The 14209-nt window shown below is 35.9% G+C and overlaps 1 protein-coding gene across 1 annotated transcript; it reads right to left on the reverse strand.

The window, feature by feature from the left end:
- Positions 1-8222: 8222 nt before the first annotated feature.
- On the reverse strand, positions 8223-9292 carry LOC140785709 (rust resistance kinase Lr10-like). Its single transcript, XM_073133673.1, has one exon. It carries the CDS (start codon positions 9237-9239, stop codon positions 8223-8225), a length of 1017 nt encoding a protein of 338 aa, XP_072989774.1. The 5' UTR covers positions 9240-9292.
- Positions 9293-14209: the final 4917 nt, after the last annotated feature.

Below are 14209 nucleotides of genomic sequence, written 5' to 3' on the forward strand. Positions count from 1 at the left end.
TCTAGTATTTCTTTTTGGTATTTTCATTTAGATATCTGAACTAATTTTCTAACTTTTATTTTTTAATTACACATAGACCTTTTAAACTATTAAATTTTTTTGACCCAACTTTAACCCTCCTGACTTTTTAACCTAAAATAAATAAAAAGACAGAAATACCCCTCTACTTATAATGGTGTTTTGGTATATTAGTATTCTCTTTCCTTTTAAAAGAAGATATAAATGTCATATATTTAGTCACATGTGAGTCTAGCAAAAAACTAATAAAGGAGAGCTTTGAGATTTTCAATAGTTTAGTGGACATATCATCTGTGTGTATGAAAAATGTTCATGCACATGAAAACAAATAATAGTTCAGGAGTCTGGTTAAACTATACTTTCTTTTTTCTAGTTTAGGCTTTTCACATACACAGAAAAAAAAATCTTGCACCTTTTTCTTTTGCATTAACTTTCTTGAAAAGTTAGTCGGCTGGCTTAGCTGGTATTAATTAACTTTCAAAGACTACTTTGAAAGTCAAAGCATTCAGTTGGCACTTTTTTCTTTTGCATTAACTTTCTTAAAAAAATTAGTCGGCTGGCTTAGCTGGTATTAATTAACTTTCAAAGCCTAATTTGAAAGTCAAAGCATTCAGTTGGCTGGATATTAAGAACATTGAAAAAAAAAATAAACGTTTTAGGAGATGAGATCTATCATGTATTATCAATAATAAAATGTGGAAAAGGTAATCGCAGACACAACTTTTTATGTGAAAAAACATCAAATCGAGTAAAAAAACCATGGATGAAAACTTGGATTGAAATTAATCACCAAATCTGTATTAGTTAATTGGAAACTTATATCTCACTTGCTAATTTTCACGACTCAATCTGTACTAACCTTACTCGCTAAAACCCACGACACTACTTTTCGTGATAGGTTTTAAAGTGAACATTGAGGTTGATCCTTCTATCTCAATGACCCTCTAGACGTAGTTCTTTTAGATCTGATGTAGACGCGTTGAGATGAGAAGTGATCTCTAGTAGCATCCAAAAGATAATCTCAAATATGATACATTTAGTTAGGGTCTTTTCTTATTGCATTAGTTGTTTATTTTTATTAAAATAAAATTCCTGTAGGTCGCGTTCAAACCTGCATTCGAATGCCTTTGCGAACACATGCATTAGGTTTGCAAAAATAGAGAACGTAAAATGTGCGTTCGAACGTAGTCCGGCGCATTCGAACGCCCTTGTGAATGCTTGCATCGTGTTCGCACATACAGAGAACATCTTTTGTGCGTTCAAATGCGATCAAACGCGTTCGAATGCGATCGGTGGGAATCTTCTAGAATTAGGGTTAATAATTATATTTTGGCTTGTTGGCTAGCCTCTATAAAAGTGTGGATGGCAGCCAAAATCATTATGCTATTTGATTATTGATTTCTTGCATCCTATCTTCTCTCTATTCTATTTATCTTAATCTCCCTCCTCCCTCTTCACCAACATTTCACCTCTACTGTTAGTAAAGTCTCTCCTAACTTCTAGTCTCTCTTATTTGTTGAGTCCTCCATCTTTCTTGGATCTTGACTACTTCTTTCCCTTCATCTTTATCCTTTAAACAACATCAACCATCCACTCTCATCTTCATAATCATCCATAACCCCAACATCCACTCCACGCGTCACTACCACTATCATCCGCAATATATCATGTTTTCGTCCTAGTTGCCGTTCGAATCTACGAAGAACGTAAATACAAAAAACATAGATCAGAAGTTTTGGTTTTATTCCACTTGGTTTCGTAATTTTCTAACTATAGGAAAATATTTGGTGAATATTTTCCTTCGATTGCGCGGACTACTTTCTATAATAAATTTAGATCTTAAAGGAATCATTCTATCAAAATAATTTTAGATGATTTTGTGAAAGATGATTTTCAAATTAATGCTTGATTGCCGCAACTAAGGTTAGATTAAACCGTTTATATACCTCTTAGAGATAAAATAAATATTTTTTAGAAATAAGATAAGTATCTCTTAGAGATAAGATAATACTTCTTTAAAGATCTCTACAGATTCTTTTAGAGATAAAGTAAATAGAGATAAACCAAAATTTAAATCAAATCAGCCAATGATCGTGTTTGACCGGTCAAAACGCCCAAAGAACTTCTATACGACAAATTTTAAGCCTACATGTGAGCGTTAAAATCAATCTTTCACTTTAATATTCTTTGTCAAATACTTTATACTTTGTACATATATTCATACATAAAAATTTAGACAAATTATATAAATATTAATTATATTTAAAAATATAATTTATTAATTATATAAGTACAAATAAAACTTAATAAATAATATTATAACAAGGAAAATCTAAAGAAAAGGAAACTAGTAGGAGATGACAAATGTGTTCTTTTGTAAGAGCAATCAGGAAACAAGCAACCAATTATTTATTAATTGTCTGTGGGCCCATGATGTTTGGAAGTAGCTTCAGAAATTATTAAAGTTCAAAGGCAGGCCTGGCACGATCCTATGAGGAGCAACAAAATTAAGAGCTGATTAAGAGGTTCATGGGATGAAGTTTCAATTGTTACCTTGTGGCTAATTTGGAGAGAGGATTCTAGAATCTTTAGCAATAAATATCATACATTAGATGACCTAACTCAACAAAATCAGGATGACCATACTACTATGGTCTTGGACTACAGCAGAGAAGGGAAAAAAGAAAAGAAAGATTCTGCACAAAATTGAACAAAGTTTACAATATGAAGTTTTGACAAAATTAGGATGACCATACTAATATGAAGTTTTGGTTAGTCTGGACTTTTTATCTTTGAAAAATGGCCTGCAGGTGAGGTGTCATTTATTCAGATCAAATTATTAAAAGCCTGATAGATGGAGGAAAATGAGAGAGTTTGAACAAGCCTATACTACTTCGCAAAAAACAACACAATAAAAGGAAAAAAAAATATTGTAAAGCCCAAAGGATACAAAAAGAAAAAACTTGGCCCAAGCCTTTACGTCGGTACAAAAGATCTACCTTCTGGCAATTTAGTTATCACCGCTTAGGATCCATGCGAGCCAAGAAGCAAAACCTACACAAAATAAAAAGAAAGAAAGTGTTTCGTTGAATTTGGCAAACCTAGACCGTTGCTGCTGATCTGGTAGCGACACCTAGGACTATATGATAAGAAGGTGAGGAGGAAAATAATGAGAGGAGGAAATGCCTGTCCATCCCTCCTAGCTAAAGTTGCTATACGGCCTAAGTCTAAAATGAGTCCAAGTAGAAATTAACCCAAGTCTATGAATTATAGGAAATTAACACTATGCATAGTTTCAGAAGAATAACTGAAAATAGGTATTCTAATTTAATGGAGATGTTAACTAGTTTATTTAAGCTTATTATTCATTTCTTATTTGATTTTGTGATTTTTTATTTTATTTCCTATAAATAAGGCCTTATTTTATCTTAGGCAAGTTTTCAAATTGAACGAATTAGTTTTTCTCTATCTCTCTTTACCTCTTCTATCAAGTTCTCTCCCTAACTTTCCATTGCACTCCTCTTAGCAGCTTTCACTTTCACTACGATGGTTATTTTTCTAGCCGTGCACAATCCCACTAGGATCATTACCTATATTCCACTATCATCTACATCAATCCTACCCTTACCATCTACTGTACCTAAATTCTAGATCATCCTATCACCTAGCTACACCTTTCCACAACCTTCCCTTGAGTCTAAACACCACTCGACAACCTCTTGCAATCCCAAAAAGTCCTACCTAAAGCCCATCCACAATAGCCCACCATATTAGCCTCACTGAGCTCATCACATTATGCACACTCTAGGATTTCGATGCGAACTGCTTCTAGAAACCAGCAAGCACAAATTGGCCAGTCTGTGCTCGATGCACACTCACCCTAGTTGGTGCATACTATATCCAAGCAACAACAAAGAATCTTCTTTGGTATCTAAGGGCAATCTGGTTGATATCCTTTGTGTGGTCATAATAGTTGATTATTAGAGCTAGTTTGTATCTCAACAATTTGGATAAAGCAATATTCGTCAACATGCTAACCACAAGAGCCATGCCTGCAAGAAGGGATACAACTAATCAAAGTTCTTCGGCACCATATATTGCACCACTTGATTTCTCAATGAAGCCCGAGATTGAGGACTTTCAACTAGGCAGATGAATCCAGTATCATGAGACCTTACCTAAGTGTTGCTCATGATTAGCTCTACCCTTTTGAAGACATTCGTCATAGAAAATGACTACTCTCTCCATGAGATGAGAAATATCTGTTAATCTAGACCTACCATTGGATCACCAGCTAGGGCTGCCATAACCACCCTTATGCATAGCCCTAGGCTGACACCTCCGCTATCACTTAAGCATAATGACATTTCTATGTTACCCTTATGATAGCAAATCCAAGCACCGTTGCTGTCTACTCTAGAGCCATGATCAAATGGTGCTCCCACTAATAGGTTTTATGCCCCTATGACTATGGATGTCTGCAACCATGTGCATGACCCATAGGCTGAACATGATGATACATCACAACTATATGAGAAGGAAGTAAAGGTGCCCTACCATGATTGATATGATGATAGAGAGACATACAAAATGGCGATTCAAGGCCGGACCATGAGGCTAGACTTTCCTAAGTTCAGCGATAGCGTCCCACTTGATTCAGCCTATCAAATAAATCAGTTCTTCCTACCTGATCACACATGAAGAATCCAAGGTCGTTTTGGTCTCTTTTCACCTGGAGAACATTGCCATATGGTGGTTCTAATCAACCCAAAGAAACTATTCTTTTTGACATGAGATGAGTCCACAAATATGACCTGTCTTCGATTCGGGTCATTCGTATATGAGGAGGCAACTCTCTCAAAACTTGTTTAAACTACCTCTGTCCAAATCATAACAAGAGGAGCTTGAGAGGGTTTAGAATAAAGTTCAAGGATGGTCAGACTCTACTCTTCAAAGCACCTTTATTAGCGGACTCTGCCATAGTGTCCAAGCTAAAGTAAAGGCCACTTTACTTACTTATCTTACGACCACCTTCCAGATGGCATAGGCAATGGAAGAGAATCTTGGGGCACTAAAGATTGCATGAAAAGTACCCTAAATTGGGATGGACATGTAGAGGAGCACTAGGCCACCTACGACCATGATGGCACGGTCAGACACAGCCACTGCGGTCATGTAAGCTCTAACTTGACCACCCTTGGCTAGGGTGCTCTCGAGACTTACAAAGGTCCCCAAGACCTCTGACATGATGTATCACAATATTGCAGATAGAGAATTAAAGAACCAAAGGTTTGTGCTTATAATATAAAGAGAAATTCGTCTCGAGGCACAAACATGCAAGATCGTCAACCGTGATATTAATAGAGAAGACGACTGACACTAAGATTGGAGTTAGGGCACATAAATGAACCAGTGGAGGAGGATTTGGAGGATATTAGGGATGTCAAGGAGAAGATTCAGTCTAAGATCTCCTTGCATGCATATTTAGGATCTACTGCTCCGCAAACTATGTGGGTGGATGGAATAGTGAAGAATTGTCTAATTTATGTTTCTATGGACAATATAATTACTTATAACTTCCTTAATGAGGAGATGATTTATAGAATAAAATTAGAACTAGAGGCGTCCATTGATTTTAATGTATCCATTGGAGATGACACAAAATTGAGAGTCGAAGGAATTTGTTGTAGCGTGACGATTATAGTCCAAGGACATTTCTTTTTCTTAGACTTACTCCCGTCAGACCTTTGAGAAATAGACCTAGTACTTAGCATTCAGTAGCTTAAAGGGCTCGATAAGGTTTTCTTCAACTTTGAAATGTTAACCATCAACTTCTAATATGGCAGCAAGAAGTATACTTGGAAGGGCAGCGACCAAATTTGGGTGCAATCTTACATTCATTGAATGGTTTACCCAAAATAGACGTCATGATCATTGGGTTGAGATTATATCTTGTGTTAGACTGACAAACATGTGACCATACCACTACCCACATGCCTCCCAAAAAGAGAAAAAATCACTAAGTCAGTCATAGAAATAATGTTTAGTGAGATTATTTGTTCAAATTGTCGTATGTTCTCCTTGTCAGTGTTGTTAGAACAAAAAAATGATGAGAGTTGACGGTTTTGTATTATGGATTACTAAGCATAGAAAGCTACTACTATCAAAGACCGGTATCCAATTTCGATGATTGAGGAGTTGCTAGATGAATTATTCGAGATGATTTGCTTCTCCAAGTTAGATTTGAGGGCTGGATAACATTAAATCTAAGTAGACCCGTCGGATGTGCATAAGATGACTTTTTGGATGCATGACAAACGCTATAAGTTTTTGGTGACACTGTTTGGCTTCACTAATGCACCGCCATCTTTCTAAGGACTCATGAATGATATTTTTAGACCTCTATTGTGGTGGTATTTACTTGTATTTTTTTAAAATATCTTATATTTTTTGTAGGGAGGTGCTATTGCTACTTCACCAAAACAACTTAAATGTAAAGATATCCAAGTGTTTTTAGGGTTATCAAAGAATAAATTATCTTGAACAGATTATTTTAACTATAAGGGTTGAGGCGAAACCTAAGAGAATCGTGAACATGGTGAGATGGTCACTACCAACAAACCAAGGGAGCTATGTAGTTTTCTTAGTATTATGGGCTACTATCATCGGTCCATCAAAGAATATGAGAGGATTAATGCCCCATTGACATTCTTATTGAAGAAGGTTGAGTTTAGATGGACAAAAAAGACATGATATATTTGAGAAGTTGAAGGCATCCATGACATCCGCTGCTCCCATTTCGTCGAGTGCGATGCTTCAGGAGTTGGTATCGGAGCCATGCTCATACAAAAAGGTCAACTCCTGGCCTACCTCAACAAAGCTCTCTTGCCTAAATCTCAGTAATTATCTACTTATGAGTAGAAGATATTGGATATTATTCATGTTGTCACAAAGTAGCGTACATATCTCACTACTTCATTATTCACCTTGATTAGTAGAGTTACCTTACATTTTAGGTAAGCAGATATATACCAACACAACAATGATGGATATCCAAGCTACTTGAATGCGATTATGAAATAATATTAAAAAAGTAACGAAAAATTGAGCGATGGATGCGCTATCACGACAACCTGATCTGAGCAAGAGCAATTTGCTGGAACGAGTTGGACCCAGAGGATAGCTTTATGATGGTCCCCAAGTAGAGATTGTGCCTCATCTTGAACCGAAGGTGGACTAATGAAGTGATGCGGATTGATACAATCTAAGTCTAAATTGAGTTTGAGTTAAAATTAGTCTATTCCTAAACTACAGAGTAAAACCTACGCAGTTCTGAAAACATAATGAGTAAATATTCATACTATATTTGTTTATTGCATATTTTGGTGCTTGGTTGTAAGGTTGTCCGTTATGAATGATGTATAACCTAAATGTTCTAGATCAGACTTGATAAAGTCACATTAGTTTGATTTCAATCATTGTAAAATGAATTGGTGGATTTGGAACCTAATTAAAGAAAAAACGAATAAACTTTCTTGCAAGAAATGTCGCTTGATAGACAAAAACAGAGTATATTTGCTTGGTCTAGTCTAGAAGTTTACTGCTCCACGGCTTGCACTAGTTCTAAATTAAAATGGATTTCTTTCCTTCATGGATACAAATCTCTATTTCAATCACAATTATTTAGTTTTATCCTACTTGTTTCTTGTAACCTTTATTATAACTAATTTAACCCATATATAACATAGTTATATGCGCTATGTCCCTAGTTTGTGACACGGAGATTTCTCCATTCGTTTGCTCTCTAAACTTTAATAAGACCTATATTGTTATCATTTCTTATTTGAGCCGATAATTTAGTGAAGTGCATGCCCACTCTTATATTCACCCCAACAAAGATCCACTAGATCTACCTCGATAAAAGAGAGGTTCTTATTTCTTATTTTCTATCTATCGAGGAGAAAATGGGACTAAACAAGAAGTCAAGGACTAGTGGGAAAAATAACTCAATATATAGATGAAGAGGGAAAACAGAATTCTTTGTATGTAGATAGAGAAACAAAATTTCGAATATTGTAGTGTTTAATTACAGCAACACCTAAGCAAACACTAGTAGGAAAGACCAATGAATAATAAAACTTTATTCTACAATCAATTCGATCCCTCCTTTTCATAATAGAAACTTCGTTAATATACTATCCATTTTATGTTCTCTCTCGATATGAGAAATCACTTTCAATGTCTCTTAACAGAGATGAGCCTGCAGTATAAGCAGCCATGTGTGCAAATGGATTTCTAGGAGCAACAATTACTTCTTCCCCTTCCAACATCTTCACCACACTACTCATGGAAGGTCTTCCCTCTGCATGATACTGAACACACCACAATGCAACCTTACACAATCTCTCCGCCTTCTCTTTGTGTTCATCCTCAATTCCAGCTTGAGATAATATTGCTTCAACTTGCCCTTGTTCAAATTTTTGCCAGACCCATCTTGGGTACCATTCCTGGCTCTCAATCTGCTTGTCCAACTCAAGGTTCTTCCTTCTTCCAAGGATCTCAAACAGGAGCATTCCAAAACTATAGACATCACACTTCTCAGTGACAGGCAGTGGCATCCACAGCTCTGGTGCAGCATAACCTGGAGTTCCTCTTGCTCCTGTGATTGTGATGTGAGATCTCTCTCTATCACAAAGCTTTGCAAGTCCGAAATCAGCAACCTTGGGGGAGAGGTTTGCTGTGAGTAGAATGTTGCCTGGCTTTATGTCATAGTGTACTATCTTATGCTCACACTCCTCATGCAAGTATCTGATTCCTTTCGCAGTACCAACCGCAATCGCATGCAGTGTCTCAAACTCAATATGATGGCCCGTATTGAATAAATATCGATCAAGCGATCCATTCTCCATGTACTCGTATACAAGTGCTTTCAGTGTTGCCTCAAAACAGAATCCATAAAGCCTAACCAGATGAAAGTGAAATGTTCTTCCTATAGTACCAACCTTAGCCATGAACTGCTCCTCAGCTCTCCTATCCAAAGTTCTATGAAGAACCTTAACTGCTACTTGCACTCCATTAGGAAACCCTCCTTTGTAGACAGTGCCAAAACCACCTGATCCAAGTTTTTCTGTGTAATTCTTAGTGAAATCTTTTAGATGCTGTGAATCAAATCTAGTTTTCTCTTTCAAAATGTTGTCAATAAACATATTTACAGTCTGCATTTCGATGCCTGAGGTCTCCACGTACAAGGTAGAATTGTCATCAGTGGTGGTAATATTATCATTAATGGAATGTATATTTGCCATTCGACGGTGTAACAAGAACTTCTGGGCCTTGTACATCAAAACTGTTGTCACGATTATTGCGACAGCGACCGCAATTGCTATTGCTATAGAAAATATAACAAAATTTGTTAATGAGAACTGTATGTATTACTAACTCCATAAGTAAATGAGCCAGCCTACCGATATAAACTGCAATGTCGCCTGTTGTGCTTCCTGTGAAGCCATCTGAGACAGATGATCCTGTGGTGTTTGGAGAACTCGCCATGTCTCTCAAGGCTTAAACAAGATTAACGATAGGAGAACACAATATAAGTGATGAATACTAAAGAGAGAAAACTAACTCGAATAGTATTTTACAATTGAATTCCAGAGTAGTCTACCTCATGTTAAACTTTGTTTGTAATTGTTGCACTTACGATTTCTTTATGCTCATAAAGAAGAACATTGTCAAACTATCTTCTTCACTTAACTTGGCCATGGGTTGTTAAGACCTCGAACACTGTTAATTATAGGAGAAATTGAATTTTTGATTACTTGTAGTTTGGCTCAATTTTACTAAACTTCTATGTATTTTTAATTTAAGCACTTAACTTCCTATCTTTTTTTTGACTAAAATACAACCGTTATTTTTTTATTATATTTAGACTTAGGGCCAGGCCTAGTTTGGGTCAAGCTAGAATACTATAGCTCGTTATAGTCTACTAGCCCATGAGATATCGAGCATGGGCAAATTTAAAAAATATTATATCTTATCAAGTTGAGCGCTTCTATGAAGATATTTTAGTTTTCTATTATGGTAATCTACTTATATATTAATATCCAGTTTATCAAATATTTGACGTGGAACTAAAAACTTATGGGAATAGACATGTCTAACGAATTGAGCCACGAGTTGGCGTAGTGGGTTAGGCTTTCGGGGCGAGCCGAGCGAGCAAGTCTAGCCCATGCCACCTATTACCATTTCAGACTTGGGTTGGGCTAGCCCCAAACTAAGCTCAGGCCGAGCTTAGCTAGATTAAAACTTGGTAGATTTGGGCCGGGCTTGGGCAGGACAGACCCAATGATCACCTCTAATTGCACTTCACCTCTGGAGTACTTTTAAGTAAGTATTTAACCTTCATGTGATTTTGACTAAAGTATAACTGTTATTTTTATAATCAAATTTTATTTAAACACTAATCAAACTCTAACGCATCTAAAATAATACTGATTAAATTTTAGATCATAAAGAAATGACAAAAAAATATATCTACTTAATATATTTATTATTTAAAAATCTAATAGATAATATTTTAGCTGTGACAATGAAACTTCTCTAATCTCTCTGAAAAAAAAAATTCTTTAATCTACTAAGTAAGGTGGCGCTTGCGTTGCAACTAGGAAGTCTATTGCTTAAAAGGATTAGATGAGAACAAAGAATTATTTGGTTTTATTCATTACAGGAGAAATAGTGTATGTGCTTCATATTTATAACTAAGGAGCTTCAAATATAGAACAAGAATCAATTTAAAGAATCAGGTGGGATACCATGATTATATCTAGGATGTTTGACCAAGCATGAAAGATTTATAAATTGTTAAATTGTAATTGTATATCAAATGACAGATCGATCTGACGTCTAAGTTCAAGGTAGAAATTCGAAAGGACAATTTGGCTTAATCAACCTTCGTTTGAATTTCACCATATTTCCCAAGGCTTAAACCTCAATGCTCAATGCCCTCATCTTATTTAAATTTAAAAATCACAGTTCCTCCTTGGTTAAGTTATCAATATATGCACACCATCACAACCCATTGTGCAATTGGATAATAATTTGTATCACTTGAGTGACGCAAAAATTAAAATTAAGAGTTAATTATATTTAGAGGTGATCATCTGCAGGTTAAGTTCGTGCTGAGCTTCTCAATTCAACTAAACTTAAATATTTATCCACAGCTCAATCCACCTATCGCATCTAGGATTTACTATCATTCTCTTCTATTTCTCTCTTTTTTTTTTATAATTATTGAATTCACTTCAACAGTGTAGATGAAATTTTCATTGTCAGACTCATTTTCAGATGTCTGGTAATCTAATATAACTCTCCACTATGAAACTACTGAAACTTCTGAATTCAAGCCCTAGATCAAACAAATCGGCTTATCAATTCGCCACTACATGGATTGAAGATTGATAATAAAATTAAACGGAAAAGAGATGCACCATGGAGAGAAGAGGCAAATACTTACATAGTTTATCATGATGTCAGAAAGCTATAACTCACTAACCCTTCGGTTCCTCTTCTTCCCTTGGACGAGATATAGAGTACGGGATCAGATAGGCAAAGGCAGGAATGACTAAAGAAGGTTACGGTGTGAGATTCTACTTCATCTATTAAAAGGAGATATAAGATGATTCTCTTTGAAGCTACATCGTGTACGGCAACTAAACTGAATTGAAAAATGGGCAAAATATAGCATTTTGAAAATTAGAATGCTATGTGCTTTTGCACACCCTTTGACCTCATAATCCGCAAATGACGACAAATAATCTGTGTGCACAACACATCCAAGAACTTTGAACTAGTCCGGTTCTTCAGTGATGTAGTTGATCTGTGTGCCTTAAATAGTTAATTGGAACGACAAGATACATTATTTCGCATTACATAATTCACTATTTTCTTTTTCTTTTTTTTTTTTCAAGAAAAGCCCATGGATTGAAATTCATTGAAGAACAGACATACAAGAGGTATCCCTAGATCGACCGGACCAAGCATTACATAAACAAGTACATAGAGAGAGTCAGACAAGGTTATGAGCATGAATATTACTAACCCTGCTAGTATAACCGACCCAAAAAGGGGAGGAAGCATGACAACTATTGTTATAAATCAAATTTGGGCTGATTTAGAAGTAAGAAAATTAGTTATTTTAATAAAAGGTAGCCTCATAAGTTATGGTTTTAATAGATTTAGTTTTATGTGAATCTAATATCAGGATGAAAAGTTAAAAATAAAATAGTGAGGGAAGATCGAATTTTGGACAGAATGATAAATATCCGACGTTGCAATAATCGTTGGAGAGTGGTGGATGGGCGTAAAGTAAATTGTCGATTGATTATGCTGAAGTTGACAAAAAAAAGTTTAAAACTCAGTGTTGGTGTAAACAACTGTTGAAAAGATAAAGAGAAGTAGAACCATACGAAGGCAGCACAAAGTAAATGTAAGAGTTATATTGATAAAAGGAGACATTATCTAGAGTTTCAAGTTGGAGACAAAGTATTCTCAAGAGTTTCACTTGAAAGAATGTGTTTCAATTTAGAAAGAAGGGAAAGCAAAGCCCTAGGTATATAAAGTCTTACGAGATTCTTGAATGGGTGGAGCTTGCAGCCTATAGAGTGGCTTTACCACCCAATTTGGCTCAAATTCATAATGTATTCAATGTGTCAGTGTTAAAGAAGTATATATCTGATTCTTCACATGTTGGTGGTCACGGGTTTGCTGCTTTCACGACTACCCACAGCCATGACTGGCTTCCTCGGGCCGATTGCCAACTAGTGGTGATCGCCGCAGTTGTTGGTAACTGTCAAATGGCCGAACCAAACAACCATCATCGCGGGAAGTTATCCCTACTCCAGGGTGGCTCTGTTGCGGATTCTCGCCGCCACCGCTCCCCTACAGTAAGGCCATAAGTCCCTTCCGCAGTCGCCGAGGGCCGGGGGACCCGCCGGAGACGCACTATGGCTATTGCTACACCAACTGGAGCTTGAGCTCGAGTTTGCCTTTCTGTCGCCGCTTGCTACTGTTCCGTAGCCATGTCAGATCAGATCGCATCATGAGGACATTAGGCTCGATGGATCGAGCATATTTATCTTTTAATTGGTTCATACTTATGTAATCCCTTAAAATAAGTCTAGTTAAGTTATATAAACCACTAAAATAAGTTCAATTAACTCATGTAAGCCTTTAAGACATGTCCTAGTTTGAGTTGTATAAACCTTTATAGCTAAGTCGGAGTAGAACTCATAGTATCTGACCTCTATATATAGAAGTGTTGAGCTTCTTTGTTTATTAATCTTAGCATCCAAGCATTGAAAATTAATTAAATTTAGTTATTTTTTTATAATCATATTTATCATTTTTATCGTTCGTTTTTATCTTCATAGGAGTAGATTGTAACTATAGAACCCTTCCACGCACTCCAAATCCTAGTCACCACCTTCTTCTAGCAACCCTATCTCGTGAGGCTATCACTATCTAAGTTTTCATAATTTTCTTACATCTGGATCGGTCCAAATTTATCTGTAACATCACCATCACTTGGATTAGAATTCTTAATTCTTAAATTTCATAAATATAGGCAACTAACTCAGGACCAATTTCATTATTGGAATTCAAGTCTTCTTTTTATGAGAGAAAAAAGAGCTATATACCTTATCCCTTCTAAGGAAGTCATAAAGTGGACTCATAATTTCTACCAATTGTTCTTCCTATATGAAGTTGGCATTCTTTCTTTCTACAATAGCCATTACTTTTGGTTAAAATCTTTACTATAGAGATGGAAGGACTTTAATGAGGATTTGGCTCTTCAGGATCTGCTCTCCAATTTTGAAGCTCGAGTTCACAATGTAGTTTAACTTTGCATAGAACTCAGCGAATGTTTTAGATATTTCTATTACGAGGTCTCAGAAAAAGTAATCAAGCTCTAAAGTTTAGTTAATTTAATGAAATATGTAGTTGTATGTTCTAGAATCTCCCAAGTTTCTTTAGCAATTTCATAATTACATATCCTTCGGAATTCTTCTTAGGAAACACTATTAAAAATAGTATTAATGGCCTTGCTATTCCACCCCAAGGTATCCATGTTCAGAAAATTCTCCTGAGTTTTTAGTAAGGGGTGAATAACAATTAACAATAGAAATCCAAACAT

The sequence above is a fragment of the Typha latifolia genome, chromosome 4 (genome assembly GCF_019914945.1).
Source record: "Typha latifolia isolate L0001 chromosome 4, TyphaL0001v2, whole genome shotgun sequence".
Classification (NCBI taxonomy): Eukaryota; Viridiplantae; Streptophyta; class Magnoliopsida; order Poales; family Typhaceae; genus Typha; species Typha latifolia.